Below are 15,677 nucleotides of genomic sequence, written 5' to 3'. Positions count from 1 at the left end.
TCTTAGCCCACCTGCTGAAATCCTGACTCAAGACTTTATTTTGAGTCTTGATTATTCTGACATCTCCCATGTACTGCGCTGTCAGAAATATTGACTACAGGAGTAGGCTGAGGCCTTCCAGCCTGCTATATTCTGTTGTGATCACAGCTGACCACCCAATTTCTGTTCCTGCTTTCCTCCACCATCTTTAATTCCATTAGACAAAGTGCAATGTCCAACACCTCATTTGAAATTGTACAATTGTGGGAAAAAAATATCTGCCAACCCACAAAAGCAAAATTGGCCAAACTGTACCATAAAGCACCCAGAATGCCTCAGCAGGGACCAAGCAGGCTGATAAGTGAAACTAGACAGCACTCGCAAACAAGGGAATACACTTCAAGCTGAAAATGTGTTGCTGGAAAAGCGCAGCAGGTCAGTCAGCATCCAAGGAACAGGAGATTCGACGTTTCGGGCAGAAGCCCTTCTTCAGGAATACACTTCAAGCACCCACTAACAATGATATAGCACCACCGCTATCTCAAAGCCCTGAGAGCAATTTCACAACCCAGCAATACCAAAGCCACACAGAGCAGATCAGACAGAGGCACCAGCAAGAGCATTGCTCCCAGGACAGGACAATGAAAGCAACTCACTGCTTCAGAGGAGACACTAGCACCTACCTGTGAAGAGGAATGGAAGTTCCGAACCCATCGATACAGTCAGAATGTTGCTTTGTTTAGAGAATTAGGACATTCCTTCGATAACTGTTTTCCAATTAACATCATTGTAACTACATTACTCCATTTCCAGATACATTTTATTTTCACCATTTCCAATTAACCTTTATTGTACAGGATTATTATAAAAACTGGCTTCATCCTCAGCTCAAGAGAAATTCTCAGCTACCTGGACAAACTGTCTGTGCTGTTTCAGCTTGGTCAGTTTCTCTTCCAGCGATATCGCTTGTAATAAACAGCAAGTCAGTTTCACCCCGATCTGGTTTTTGTGGTCGCTACTTTTATTGGGCAAATTTCTCCAACAATATTTTGGCTTTCTGTGCTAGCAAATTCCACAGACGCTCTACCCTCTGGGTCACCTTTACGTCATTTAGAACCCAATTAGGATTGGAGTCCCTACAGTGTGGAAACAGGCTCTTTGACCCAACAAGTCCATACCAACCCTCTGAAGAGTAAGCCAGCCAGACCCAATCCCTTACTACTCTACATTACCCAGACTAATGCACCTAGTCTACACATCCCTGAACACCATGGGCAATTTAGCGTGGTCATTTCACCTAGCCTGCATATCTTTGGAGTGTGGGAGGAAACCCACGCAGACTGGGCGGAATGTCACCCGAAGCAGGAATCTAACTGGGTCCCTGGTGCTCTGAGGCAACATTGCTAACCATTGAGCCAACGTGCCGCCCCCATGTCCATGTCCTTGCCAAGTATTCATCGTGCTAAGCTGCTATTTAAAACAACACCTCAATTTATAAAACTCTCCTTTATTTTCCCCTACTTCTGGTCTCGTGCATATCCCCGATTTTTATTCGTTCGGCTGTGGGGGTTGCTGAATACCCCCCCCCCCCCACCCATTTCCCCGTAACCTTTCCACATCCTGTTCCTCCCAAAGCCTATCTCTTGGATCAACATTTTGATCAATTGCACAACATCTCCTGAATGTGACCTGCAATCAAATATTTTGATGCTCCACTGAAGTGCCCTGGGACATTTTGTCACACTGAAGTCATGATAGTAGCATTGGTAGGTTTCTGGCATGAATCACCATTTCAGTCAACAGTGTTGTGACCCATTAAACCTGTCCTCTGACTTTCAGGGCGGATCATGTGGCTGATTAAGCAACAAGTGCTGCAATCCCAGGAGCAAAGGATACAGAAGTACTTACTGAAGAACAGCAATGGGATGACTGAGCCCAAGGAAGGATTCTTTCCACAGACACTGGATCACTTCAACAGAAGAAACAATGGCACGTTCAAGCAGGTGAGTGCAACCTTCGTATGATCTCTCTTCCTCCATGCGCACCCTCTCCTATCCTTTGTTCCTTCCCTTTATGTCTAAATCCACACTGGATCAGGGACTTTTAAAACAGGAACTGTTCACTCAATTCAGCCACTCTGGCGTGGCCTGACTTATGCTCCAAATGAATCTCCTCCCAACTCATCTCATTGAACCTTCTGTGACCTTTTCTGTTCTGCCTTGTGTTTGATCAACTTCCCTTCAAATGGTATCAACTATGATCGTAATGAGTGGCCTGCAAGGGCTGAATGGCCTACTCCTCTTATTTTCTGTGTAATTGAACTACTGGCTTAGAGGGTTGAACTTCCATACTCTAACCGTGCTGTCTCTTGAGTCCCATCTTGGGTTCCTCAGTGACTGTCCCATAGTTTTGGCTTGGCTCCTCCAGGTTTACTATCCTTTCCTACCGAGAGCAACTCTGTGCCAACCCTTTTGGAATTTGAAAGATCATGTCAGTCTTCAGGTTTCTTTCACTGAGCAGCCTGGCCTTCTTTTCTGCTTGTCGTCTTTTTTTGTTGTTTCTGCATCAAACTTGAAGCAGGCCATTTGGCCCCTCAAGCCTGGTCTACCATTCTGGGAGATCATGGCTGATCTGATTACTACTCCGATTTTAGCCTTTTCATCTGCTTGCTTATCAAGAATTCACCTTGAAAACATTGAAGGTCTCTGCTTCCACCTCTATCCCCTCAATTTTGGCTATCCCGACGAGTTATTTTTGCACTTCCTCCAGAGCCTCGTTAACCATTGAAGTACTGAGCACAATTGTGGGATGGCTGTGGAAAATGTTCTTTTAATTAAGATGTCTGTGTGTTTGCTTCAGAGATACTGGGTCAACGCCAATCTATGGGAGCCACGTCTGGGTCCAGTGTTCCTCTTTATTGGTGGCGAGCACGTCCTATTTTCAAGTAGCGTGTTGGCAGGTATTGTGTTGCTTTGGGAATAGACTGGATGTATGAAGAGGGAATAAATAACTAGTGTTTGTTTGGATTTTGTCTGTTCCATTTGGGATACCCCCCTCACCCAGAATACAACTTGTTTTAACTCCAAACCATCTAATTGTAGACATTACAGCACAAGAGAAGCCATTTGCTCCATTGAGCCCATGTTAGAAAGAGATGAGGGTCAATGATTTCTCCTAGGCATAACCTAGTGATACTACTTCATGCTGAGGGGGTAAGTACGGAAAACAAATGAACAAACTAATTGGGAACAGGAATAGATCATTCAGGCCTGTTCCACAACTGCTGAAATAGTTAACCTTAAATCCTTCCCACTGTTTGATAACCTTTCATTTACTACCCAAGAATCTATTTACCTCTGTCTTAAAAGTATTCAAGGTCCCTAATCCTCTTCTCTTTTTTTGGATAGGGAACTCCAAAGACTACCAACCCTCTGAGAAAAGAAAATGGCCTCCGTTGTTTTAAATGGCTGACCCCTTGATATTCAGTTCTAGGTTCTTTGTAAGAGGAAACAGTTTCTTCACATCAATCTGTTGAGACACTTCAGTATCTTTATATTTCAATCAAATCAGCTCTTGGTCTTCTCCATTCCAGCAGGTATTAGCCAATCTTTTTTTAACCCATACAAGACTAGCCTATCTTTCGTTGCTTGTAAGACAACCAGTATTCAAGGTATTAGTCCGGTATACTTCCTCTGAGCTTTCTTCAAAACATCTGCATTTCATTTAAATAAGATTACCTACAATGGATACAGGCCCTTCGGCCCAACAAGTCCACACCGGCCCTTCGAAGAGAAACCCACCCCTCTATATTTACCCCAACACATCCACCTAACGCTACAGGCAATTTAGCATGGCCAATTAACCTAACCTATACAGCTTTGGACTGTGGGAGGAAACCAGAGCACCCAGAGAAAACCCATGCAGACATGGGGAGAGTGTGCAAGCTCCACATACAGTTGCCTGAGGTGGGAATTGAACCTGGGTCCCTGGTGCTGTGAGGCAGCAGTGCTAACCACTGACCCACTCTGCCACCCGAAGCTGATAAATCCTTCAGATGTGATCCCTGTCGAACTGAAACAGAGCCTCACTGCCTCTGTATTCAATTTCCTTTGCAGTAAATGATTTTACTAGTTTTCCTAATTACTTGCTATGTCTGCATGTTACCATTCAGGCTGAAGACCACACATGGCGGTATAGTGGTTAATGCTGCTGCCTCAGTACAAGGGATCTGAGTTCAATTCAAGCGACTGAACTTCAGAGCCGGATATACTCTCTCTGTCTGCATGGGTTTTCTCCAGGTGCTTCAGTTTCCTCCCACTGTTCAAAGATGTGCAGGTTGGGTGGATTGGCCGTGCTAAATTGTCTGTAATATCCAGGTGAATTAGCAACGGGGAATGCAGGGTTACAAGGATAGGGGTGGGCTGGGGCTGGATGGGCTGCTCTTCAGAGTTGGTGTGGACTTGATGGGCTGAATGGCCTGCTTCTACAATGCAGAGATTGATTCACATCGCTCTGCAACTGTTTGGATAAAATGCTGTTTTTGTTCTTTGTGCCAAATTGGACCATTTCACACTTTCACACCTTGCATTCCATTTGCCACCCCTTTAACCTGACTATGTCCTCTTCATAACTTGCTTTCTTACTTACCTTTGCATTGTCAGCAAATTTGACATCCTCATCCTCCATTCCTGTCCATATCAGTTAGATGCATTGTCAACAGTTGAGGTCCCAGCTCTAATCTGTGCAGCACACCACTCATTACATCTTGTCAAATTGAAAAAGACCCATTTGTGCCTACTGTTTTCAGTTGGCAGTCCAGTCTTCTATCCATGCCAACCTATACACCTCTTTACCTTAAGCTTTGATTTCCCACAACTTTTGATGTTGCAGTTGTCAAAAATACTCTACTTGCCAGAGTACAGTTGTTTCCCTTAATCACCACCACATCAACCAACTCCAATGGTTGAGGTAAACATTTTTCCTTTTACAAAACAATGTTGATTCTGCCTATGCACCTTTAACTTATTCAAGTTTCCTGCTATAACTTCTTTACTCGTAATCTACCAAGGGGAAGTTAAATCAACTAGCCTTTAGGGATCTGATTTTGGTCTTTCCCTTTTTAATAAAGGTTTTACATTTGCCGACTTCCAACTTAATGGATTGCTCTCTGATTCAAGGGAATTTGGATTTCTGCCCCAATCCCCTAGTGTAGGGATTTGGAATGACTAATCCAGGTGCCTGAGTGGAAGAGAGTTGTCCTTGTCTGTGAGGAACTACCAATGTATGAAAATCCAGGTTCATAACATAAGGGCAGAGTGGGCTCGATGGGTTGAATGGCTACCTCCTGTTCCTATTTTTATAATCTCTATACGATTGCCCCTGCAACAACTCAAATCACAAGTGGTACTTGAGAACAGGCAATTATATACTGTTCAGGCTGAGGGAACCAGGGTGTTATACATTGCTGGACGTGCCCTGCAGGTTACTGTATGCCTTGACAGTGGGTCTGTTTTCAATTCTACAGCTCCTCGATGAATTTGTTCTTGACATTCTGATCTAAGTCAGGCAACTTACGAAAGAGCCAATCTGCCTTTCTATAGCACCTTCATCTCATTTACTGAATGTGCTTCCTATACTGGCTGGTAGTTGCTGGGGGATGGGCTGCTTGGTCAGTGGGGTAATAGACTCAGCTGGGGGCAAAGAAGGATTTTGGTGTTTCTTGATGTCGTCTTGCACTAATTTTGCCTCTTGCTGTGCTTCTGTTTCTGCAGGTGAACATGTGGACCTAGCACAGAAATACAGGGCCTTGTTGGTCTCCCTGGAGCATCGGTATTATGGAAAAAGCATTAATCCTGATGGACTGACCAATCAGAACCTCCAGTTTCTGTCCAGCCAACAAGCGTAAGCTGGTTTCTTAACTGAACAATGATTTGAGTCCTGTCTTATCCTGACTGTTGCATCTCCTTGTCTTCTCTCCTTTAATAATGTTCTTCTCTGCTCCCTTTCTAGCTCGAGTCAAATTTTCCATCTGACTCTCCCTCCTTCACTGTTTAAATTGAGACTGAGGTTCTCCTTACCCACATTCTCTCTCCAAATAACCCCTTGCCAGAACTGAAGGGTTTTATATTCCTGTGGGGAGTGAATATCACTTAGTGTTTATCTCCCAGCTCTAAAGTTACCTGGGGAAAGTGCTGAGCCAATGTCTTGAGCTGCTGTAGTTTGGTGTGGCTCAGAGGAGCATGTGCAGATAGTGGAGGATACAGGATTGGAAAGTTTCAATGGAAGGAGTCTTAGTGAGTCACTGCTGTACATCCGCAGGTACTGTGGTCATGGTGTGTCAGCATTGGCGTAAGTGAAAGTAGTGGATGTGGTACCAATCAAGCAAGCTGCTTTGTCCTGGATATTGTTGAGCTGCACCCATCCAGGCATGTGGGGCGTATTCTATCACACTCCTGACTTGTACCTTGTAGATGGCTTTGGGGAGTCTGGAGGTGAGTTACTTTCTGTAGGATTCCTAGCCTTTGACCTGCTCTTGTAGCCACAGTAGTCATATGGCTATTCCAGTTCAATTCCTGGTCATAGAATCATATGATACAGAAGAGGCCCTTTGCTCCATATCCATGCTGCCAAAGTTATGCTACTACTAGCACTAGTCCTACTTTTTCAAAGGGTAAATGGTAACCCCAGACTATGTCAAACATTTTGTGGGGAATTCGGTGATAGAGATGCCATTTATTGTCAAGCTGATAACTGGGTTCTGCCTGATTGGAGATGTTCACCGTGTGGCCACAAAATTGCACTCACCAATTAGCAGGTTTTGGTAAGGAAGAATCAGCCACAAAACCCAATGAACCATGGCTGCCTGATTTAAGTCATTGTTTGGACCACTCCCATCTCATTTTTTGTGGCCTCGTTTGGCTTGTCAATGTCAAGAAAACATTGGACTGTCCACTGTCAACTCATGACATGCAGAGAAACCAAAGCCACAAGATATAAGAGCAGGATTAGGCCATTCAGCCCATCAAGTTGGCTCTGCCATTCAATCATGGCTGATGTGCTTCTTGACCCCATTCTTCTGCCTTTCCTCATTACCTTTTTGACCCCCTTACTCAGTAAGAACCTATCTGTCTCTGTCTTAAATACGCTTAATGACTTTGGCCATCACAGATTCACCACCTTGCTGTGTACTGGGGTCCTAGCCCCTCTACTAGTGGAAACATTTTCACTCTATCCAGGCCTCTTGGTATTCTGTAAGTTTCAGTGAGAGCACAACCACCCTCCTCCCCCCCCTCAATTGCTCTAAACTTGTTTGAATACAGACCCAGAATCCTCAATTGCTTCTCATGACAAGCTTTACATTACCTGGGTCGTTCTGATGAACTTCCTCCAGACACCCTCCAACGCCGCACATCCATCCTGAAATATGGGGTCCAGAACTGCTCTGTATTCCAAATGTGGTCCGATCGGAGTCTGGTTAAAACCTCAGCAGTAAATCCCTGCTATTGTACTCTGACGCACTTGAAATTAATGCTGACGTTGCATTTGCCTTCCAAACTGCCAACTCAACCTTCATATTAACCTTAAGAGAATCCTGAACTAGGATTCCCAAGTCCCTTTAGGTTTCAGGTTTCCAAAGCCTTTCCTTATTTAGAAAACAGTCTAATCTGTTCAAGTCCTTCTGCAGCCTTCCTGCTTCCTCAACACAGCCTGTACCTCCATCTTTGTCATATGCAAATTTAGCCCTGAATTCCTTTGTTACTGTATAACATAAATAATTGTGTTCCTGATCCCGACCTCCATGGATTTCTGTTGCTCACCGACTGCCATCCTGAAAAAGACACATTTATCCCTACGCTCTGCCTTCTGCCACTCAGCCAATCCTCTCTGTCAGTATCTTGTCCTGAACACCATGGGCTCTGCACCTTATTTTCAAGTCCATTGTGCAGCACCTTTTTGTCAAAGGCCTTCTGAAAATCCAAAAGCTCTTGCCCACTGGCTCTCCTTTGTCTAATTTGCTTGTTACCACCTCAAAGAATTCTAACATGTCAAGCATGACTTCCCCTTGACAAAGCCATGCTTGACATTTCATGTACTCTGCAATCTAATCCTTAATAATAAAGTCTCAAATCTTACCAATGACCAAAGTCAGGCTAACTGGCTTAAAGTCCTGCCTTCTGAACAGGGGTGAGATATTAGTCATTTGAGCCCTCTGGGACTCTCTTTTGGCTGCCATCCTCCAAGATCACCCACCAATGCCTCCACAATCTCCTTTGCTAGCTCCTTCAGAATTTCTCCCAGGGGTATAGTCCATCTGGCCCAGACTATTTATCCACTTTCAGACTTCTCTGCTTCCCCAGTACCTCTGTAGAGGGCCACTTTACTTACCCCTGCCCCTAACTCTCTTGAGCCTCTGGTATCTTCCACCATGAAAACTGATGTAAAGTACTTTTTCAATTCCTCTGCCATTTCTTTGTTCCCCATAACTACTATTCCTGCCTCATTTTCCAGCAGTTCACTCTTGTCTCTGTTGGACTCCCCTTCCAATCAACTTACATTAGATTAGATTACTTACAGTGTGGAAACAGGCCCTTCGGCCCAACAAGTCCACACCGACCCGCCGAAGCACAATCCACCCATTCCCTTACATATACCCCTTTACCTAATACTACGGACAATTTAGCATGGCCAATCCACCTGACCTGCACATCTTTGGACTGTGGGAGGAAACCGGAGCACCTGGAGGAAACCCACGCAGACAGGGGAGAACGTGCAAATTCCACATCGACAGTCGCCTGAGGCTGTGAGGCAGCAGTGCTAACCACTGTGCCACCGTGCCGCCCAATTCTGGCCAGCTCCTCCCTCATTTGTAATTGCCTTACACTCCATTGTAATGCCATCACATCTGATTCAAGCTTTTCGCTCTCCCTTTTTTCCTCACGCCCAGGCGAATGCTATCCTTTTATGCCCCTTAGGGCTTCCTTCATCTTGAGCTCCTGATCAAGATGGTTATATTTACACAGCACCACCAGAATTGCCTGGTCCATGGGCTCTACCACAAGCTGCAACAAAAAATCATCTAGATATTCCACAGGTTCCTTTTCTTGATCTGCTCCAGATTTGATTTTCCTAGTCCACTTGCATATCGAAATCCCCCGTGATTATTAAAAGAATGACTTTCTTGCATGCCTTTCCTTTCTGATTTATTTTCTGCCCAACATACTGCTTGGAGGCCTGTACATAACACTGAAGTCTTTATTCCTTTGGTCGTCTTTGTGGTTCCTTAACTGCCTGCACAATTTATATGCCTTCTGACCCTAAATTGCTATTGCCTTTTTGCTATCTATTTATTTAATTTCATCTCTCACTAACAAGATAACCCCTGGTCCTCTGCCTCACCTGCCTGTCCTTGTGATAGGAAGCATATCCTTGGATATTTAATTCCTGCCTCTGATACCCAGAACATTGTATTGACAAACTTCAAAAAGTGTTACGACCTCATTTGCCTTGTTTTATATACTGTGTGCATTTATGTACAACATAATCAGTTCTGCATTGATCATCCCCCTTCTTGTATAGGTAGTTATCCTCCCATCAGCTGTGTCTGGATTCCTGACCAGTTCCATAATCTGTTGTCATATTTGTCCTGGGAACTTTAATAATATCTCTCCCAGGATTCTTCTCCTCCCTCGTCCCACCTCCCAAATTAGTTTAGTCTTCTTGACCTCTATCCACCTCCATTTGTGCCATCAGTTCATCTACCATTTTCTGAAGGCTTCCATGCATTAAGATAAAAGCTTGAGTTTGTTGTATTACTGAGTTTCTCTACATTTTATGGTTTCTTGGTATGATATGACATTCACCGCCTTTTTATTCCTTTTTTATTTTCTAGTTACAATCCCATCTGTCACTAACTAGTCTACCTTTTTTGATTCCATTTCTATGCAACGAGGCTCGTTCCTTTAGGGATTGAAGCAAACAGTCTAAAGAGCCTACTTAAACTCTCTTTGAATTAAAGCAAACTGATTAACAACACGACTTTTGGAGGAAGAGTGCCTCATCTTCTGCCTGGGAACCCTCCAACCACAAGGGATGAACTCAGATTTCTCCAGTCTCCTCATTTCCCCTCCCCCCCACCTTGTCTCAGTCGATTCCCTCGAACTCAGCACCGCCCTCCTAACCTGCAATCTCTACCTGACCTCTCCGCCCCCACCCCACTCCGGCCTATCACCCTCACCTTGACCTCCTTCCACCTATCACATTTCCATCGCCCCTTCCCCAAGTCCCTCCTCCCTACCTTTTATCTTAGCCTGTTGGACACACTTTCCTCATTCCTGATGAAGGGCTTGTGCCTGAAACGTCGAATTTCCTGTTCCTTGAATGCTGCCTGACCTGCTGCGCTTTTCCAGCAACACATTTTCAGCTCTGAACTTCTGATTAACCTTGCCTGAACTTCTGATTAACCTTGCAGCAACACTTCCTGGCAAAAGACTTCTTTTTATTGCTCATCTCCTGCTACGGCCCTCCCCTATTTCCCTCCAGATCCAAATGAGGTACCAGCCACTCACTCAAGGCTTTATTTCTTATTTATAGCGAGACAATCCATCTGCAAACTCTGCCGACCTCCACCTCTGACATCTTGCACATCCATCACTTTTTGTAGTCTACCACTTGTAGCTCATTGGCCTGTGGGGCTGTTGAATTTTCACTATCTGTGTCTCTCTTTCTGAATATACTTCAGAATGATCTTTTTGATCTCTCCATAATCTCAGCCTGGAAACTTGGCTCTAACCTTTCCTATTCAGTGGTTGAGTGTGGAATTGTATTTGATTTTTATTGCTGTGAAGTTCGTTGGAATGTTTTACATGCTCGGTAGAGGCAGCTTCTGGTACTTTCTTAGTTTTGGACTTTGGCCTTCTAGCTCTTCACCGTTTTTGGCCTCTCTTGGTTATCCTGGTGGCCCCTAACTCCATGTGCTTCTTTGGATAGGCTCGCTGACCTAGCAACATTCCATGAGTTCATTGGCCGACAGTACAATCTGACCAGAAACAATCGCTGGGTTTGCTTTGGGGGCTCTTACCCAGGCTCCCTCGCTGCATGGTTCCGGCTGAAGGTAAGAAGGGATCTGCTTATGGCTACAAACCAGTTATGAATCTGCCTGACTTGAGGCAGTGCTTGGGTAGTTACCATTCTGATAATGATCTAAACCCCACCCCTCCAATGCCTCAATTGAATCTGCCTCTGCAACGCTTTTGAGAAATGCATTCCACTCACTGCATAATTAGATTTTCTTCCTGTCTGTACTACTTTTGCCAGTCAACTTGAATTACTGCCCTCTTGTTCTTGATCCTTTCACAAGTGGAACATTTTTTTCTTCCCATTTACTTTATTCAGACTTCTCGTAATTTTGAACATCTTTGTCAAATCTCCTCTGTTTTCTCTTCCCAAGAAAATGATCCCAACTTTTCCAAGCTAGCTTCATAATGGAAATTTCTCGTTCAATCTTGTGAATCATCTCTGCACCCTCTCTAATACCTTCAAAGTGCCCAGAACTAGGGGTAATTTTCCAGTTGAAAACTGTTAACTGTCAATCAGTCCACAGTTAAATTGCTCGAATCTTCTGAACAGTAAGTCTGGTATTTGATGTGGTTCTACTCTGGGACAATAATTCCTAAATAATGCAGACTGCACTAAGTAGGACAGAGGGTAAACTATACAAGGTTACAAGTAGGGCTCAGTGTGATGCATGCACTAGAGGCTAATATACGAATGCACAGGGATTCTGCTTTATGTAGGCATCCAGGACACAAACCTACGTTTGTGGAGGGGGTACTGACTTAGTGCCCCCTTAGAAGGCTAATCGTGGGTGGCGCAGTGGCTCACTGGTCAGCACTGTTCCCTTAGTGCCAGGGCTCTGGGTTTGATTTCACCCTCAGGAGACTCTGTCTGGAATTTGCATGTTGCATCTGTGTCTGTATGAGTTTCTGCCAGGTGCGCTCATTTCCTCCCACAGTTTAAAGATGTGCAGATTAGGTGGATTGTCCATGCTAAATTGCCCAAAGTGTTCAAGGATGTGTAGGTTTTTGGTGCTTCAGTTATAGGAAATGCAGGGCTCCAGGGATAAGGTAGGGGAATGGGTCTGGGTGGGATGCTCTTGGATTGGTGTGGATTTGTAGGAACAAATGGTCTGTTTCCACATTAGGGATTCTATTGGATTCTAAGCTGGATCAGTGTTGTATATAAATTGATCTTGTACTTTGTGACCCTGTTATTAAAGACCGGGATCCAGCATGCTTTATTAACAGCTCTGCCACCAAGTGTCCTGCCACTTTTGATAACTTTTTAACACAAAATCCCAGGAGCCTCTGCTCCTGTACTTTATCCCTGCTGGACTTGTGCTACATTGATTGACTATGTATTGTTGCTACACTCCTGAATTTGATGAAATGGAGACACCTACTTTAAAACATTATGACACTTTGATATTCAGAGGTTATTTTGTCTTAACCTCTTCAAAATGAAAAGAAAGCTTTTTAAGGCAGAGGTGTGAAGCAGCAGTCTACCAGAATTATTAAACAGTTTGAGGCTTTGGGCTTTTTTTAAAAAAAAAGCTGGAACAATAGAAGCAGCCTGAATGGGTGTAGTTAAACTCCCACAGAATCTGAATGTCTCGTTTTAGCTTTCAGCAGTTGCTGTTGGGGTCTGGCAGAGGTAGAAGCTGCTACTTCCCCCTCAGTTACAGCCAAAAGTGGAGGTTCTGTTCCCGCTGTGGGAGACCATTTTGTTTTTCTGAATTTGTCTTTTCTGATGGGTATGTTTAAGGCATGTTACTGTAATGCAATTACTAGTTAATTAGTAAATACTGCACCTATTAAGTTTTCCATTACTTGAGTTGTTCCAATTCTTCCTCTTGTTGTATTTTAACTATAGTGGATAAATGAAGTGATCATGCTGTAAATCTGGTAGTTTGACGAATTGTTGCATTCCAGATGCAATTCATGTTACATTTACCTTCCTAACAGAAAAAAGTTAGGGTCTAGACTGTCTTCATATTTGAGGGCAGCATGATGGTTTAGTGGTTAGTGCTGCTGCCTCACAGTGCTGGGGATTCATGTTTGTTTGATTCTACTCTTGGGCGACTGTGTGGAGTTTGTATGTTCTCCCCATGTCTGCAAGGGTTTTCTCTGGGTGCTCAAGTTGCCTCCCAGTGTGCAAAGATGTGCAGGTTAGTGGTTAACCATGCTAAATTGCCAATGGTGTCCAGAGGATCTGTAGGTTAGGTAGGTTCTCCATGGGAAATGGAGGGATAAGGTAGGTTCGGATGGGATGCTTTTTCAGAGGATCACAGTGAACGCAATCTGAATGGCCTGCTTCCATACTGTAGGATTATATAACAACATAGCAAGGTCCCATAAAAAAGCAAGGTAAATATCTATTTGCTAGGATGGCTATTTTTGGTGTTAGTCAAGGGATAGCTGGACTTGAGTGAAGGCAGAAAATAATTGGGTACAAGTACTGGAGAACATTAGTGAGAGCATGAATCTTTTTCATGTGATAAAATGAGCTTTGTGATAGGTTTAACTTGCAAAAAGGGAACACAGATTGGAGTTTGGTCCCAGTCCTGATATCTGCTTGATATGTGCTTCACATCTGCCTGTTAGTATAGTCTGACTTTTTATTTTTAATCCCCAAATAGTTCCCTCACTTGGCTTTTGCTGCTGTTGCTTCATCTGCTCCTGTCCGAGCCCAGCTGGATTTCACTGGATACAACAAGGTAAGATTCGCCCTTCTCACAGACTACTTTCTGTCAGCCTGCTTCCACAGCTTCTGGGTCCTCCAGCTGCCTTGCAGTCTACCATGCTAACTGCTCACAAACTGAAATTTAGTGCAGACCTCTTCCTAACACTTACAGTTCAACGTGGCATAGTTTGGGATGTTCCAAACAAATATATATGCTACTAGTCTGTCTTCAAAACACTGTGGATTCTGTGTGCTAGTTGACTTATTTATATCTCTAATGGAGTTAATAGCTGCTTTTCTAGACTTTCTGGTTCCACCAAAATGATGAGATTAGATTACCTACAGTGTGGAAACAGGCCCTTCGGCCCAACTAGTCCACACCGACTCTCTGAAGAGTAACCCCACCCAGACCCATGTCCCCCTAACTAATGCACCTAACTCTACGGGCAACGTAGCATGACCAATTCACCCTAACCTGCACATCTTTGGACTGTGGGAGGAAACCAGAGCACCCGGAGGAAACCCACGCAGACACGGGGAGAACGTGCAAACTCCACACAGACAGTTGCCAGAGGCTGGAATCGAACCCCGGTCCCTGGTGCTGCGAGGCAGCAGTGCTAACCACCGAGCCGTCCCGAAAAGAAATCCCTTTTACAAAAGGTGCCTTTAGCTTCTTTGTCCTGAACTCCCCAAATGATCTAAATCACTTTATTGGCATTTTAAGACAACCGGTCTACAACTGAGGGAGGTCGCTAATTATTCTCAGTTCTCACTCTGATTATAATTCATAAATACAAGTGAACCATTGAAGTGGATTTACCTGTACTGTTTGCCAGCACTAAATGTTTCCATTTACCTGTCTTTTGTTTCAAAAATACAACTCCACTAATCATGAAAGTAAGAATTTCCATCACGTTCTCCCTCCTGCAGTTAGATACAGAGTAAAGATCCCACTACACTCCCAAGGCAGGTAAGATATGAATGAGATTTGAGGGGGACATCCTCATTTGGAGTCATTGCTATTTGAGGGTGGAGGAGCAGTTTGGGATAATGCTTGAAAGAAGACTCACACGGGAGACTGCTTTCTCTCTTATTCCTTTTGTCTATTTTATAGGTTGTGTCACAGAGCCTGTCAAACCCAGTGGTGGGCGGATCCATGAAGGTAAAAAATTCATTCAACTGGCACTTCTGTCTCTTGCTGTTTTGCTCACTCAGTCTCATTGGTCTGGAATCTTTGTTTTGAAACCATCAGGCCTGTAAGACATAACCTAGACCTTTTTCGGTATGAAGGCTCCCACCTCACCTTAGTCACTATCTCTATAATGGAGTCAGTGTACTGCTATGGACCAAACCAGACCCCCTCCAACATTTTAGGCAAGTAACCTGGACCCTAACTTTCCAGTTTGTTTTAAGCAGTTGTAAAATAGATGTACCAGGATGCAGCTGGCCCAACTACGTCATTTTAAACAAAACAGAATTTATTTGCAAGATTATAGAATGAAACAAAACACAAGAGAACAGAATATAGAATAACACCCCAACTTTTTTGGGGTGGCACGGTGGCTCAGTGGTTAGCACTGCTGCCTCACAGCACTAGGGTCCCAGATTATGATTCCAGCCTTGGGCGACTGTATGTGTGGAGTTTGCACATTCTCCCCGTATCTGAGTAGGTTTCCTCCAGGTGCTACGGTTTCCTCCCACAGTCCAAAGATGGGCAGGTCAGGTGAATTGGCCATGCTAAATTGCCCATAGGTTAGGTGTGTTAGTGAGAGGGAAATGGGTTTGGGTGGGTTATTCTTTGGAGGGTCAGTGTGGACTTGTTGGGCCGAAGGGCCTGTTTCCACACTGTAGGGAATCTAATATAATCTAATAATCTTAATGGTGCTTGCAACAATTCCTGTAAATACCCCGGGGGGGGGCGCTGGGGGGAAGAAAGGTAAAATCTGACAGGAGAGGTTTAG

The 15,677-nt window shown here is 44.2% G+C and overlaps 1 protein-coding gene across 2 annotated transcripts in view; it reads left to right on the top strand.

Annotated features, from left to right (window-relative positions):
• Positions 1 to 15,677, top strand: part of LOC132836720 (thymus-specific serine protease) — a 39,860-nt gene that overhangs the window by 9,611 nt on the left and 14,572 nt on the right. The window contains exons 2-7 of one of the 2 annotated variants that reach the window (XM_060856129.1): positions 1,819 to 1,982; positions 2,839 to 2,938; positions 5,751 to 5,880; positions 10,966 to 11,089; positions 13,673 to 13,750; positions 14,831 to 14,878. In XM_060856129.1, the coding sequence (XP_060712112.1) occupies positions 1,819 to 1,982; positions 2,839 to 2,938; positions 5,751 to 5,880; positions 10,966 to 11,089; positions 13,673 to 13,750; positions 14,831 to 14,878 (644 nt within the window). The remainder of the gene's footprint in view (positions 1 to 1,818; positions 1,983 to 2,838; positions 2,939 to 5,750; positions 5,881 to 10,965; positions 11,090 to 13,672; positions 13,751 to 14,830; positions 14,879 to 15,677) is intronic. The other variant, XM_060856130.1, reaches the window with a different exon arrangement.

Source organism: Hemiscyllium ocellatum, chromosome 47, assembly GCF_020745735.1.
Source record: "Hemiscyllium ocellatum isolate sHemOce1 chromosome 47, sHemOce1.pat.X.cur, whole genome shotgun sequence".
Lineage (NCBI taxonomy): Eukaryota > Metazoa > Chordata > Chondrichthyes > Orectolobiformes > Hemiscylliidae > Hemiscyllium > Hemiscyllium ocellatum.
Note: the sequence above shows the minus strand (reverse complement) of the source record. Positions and strands in the feature narration are given on the sequence as shown.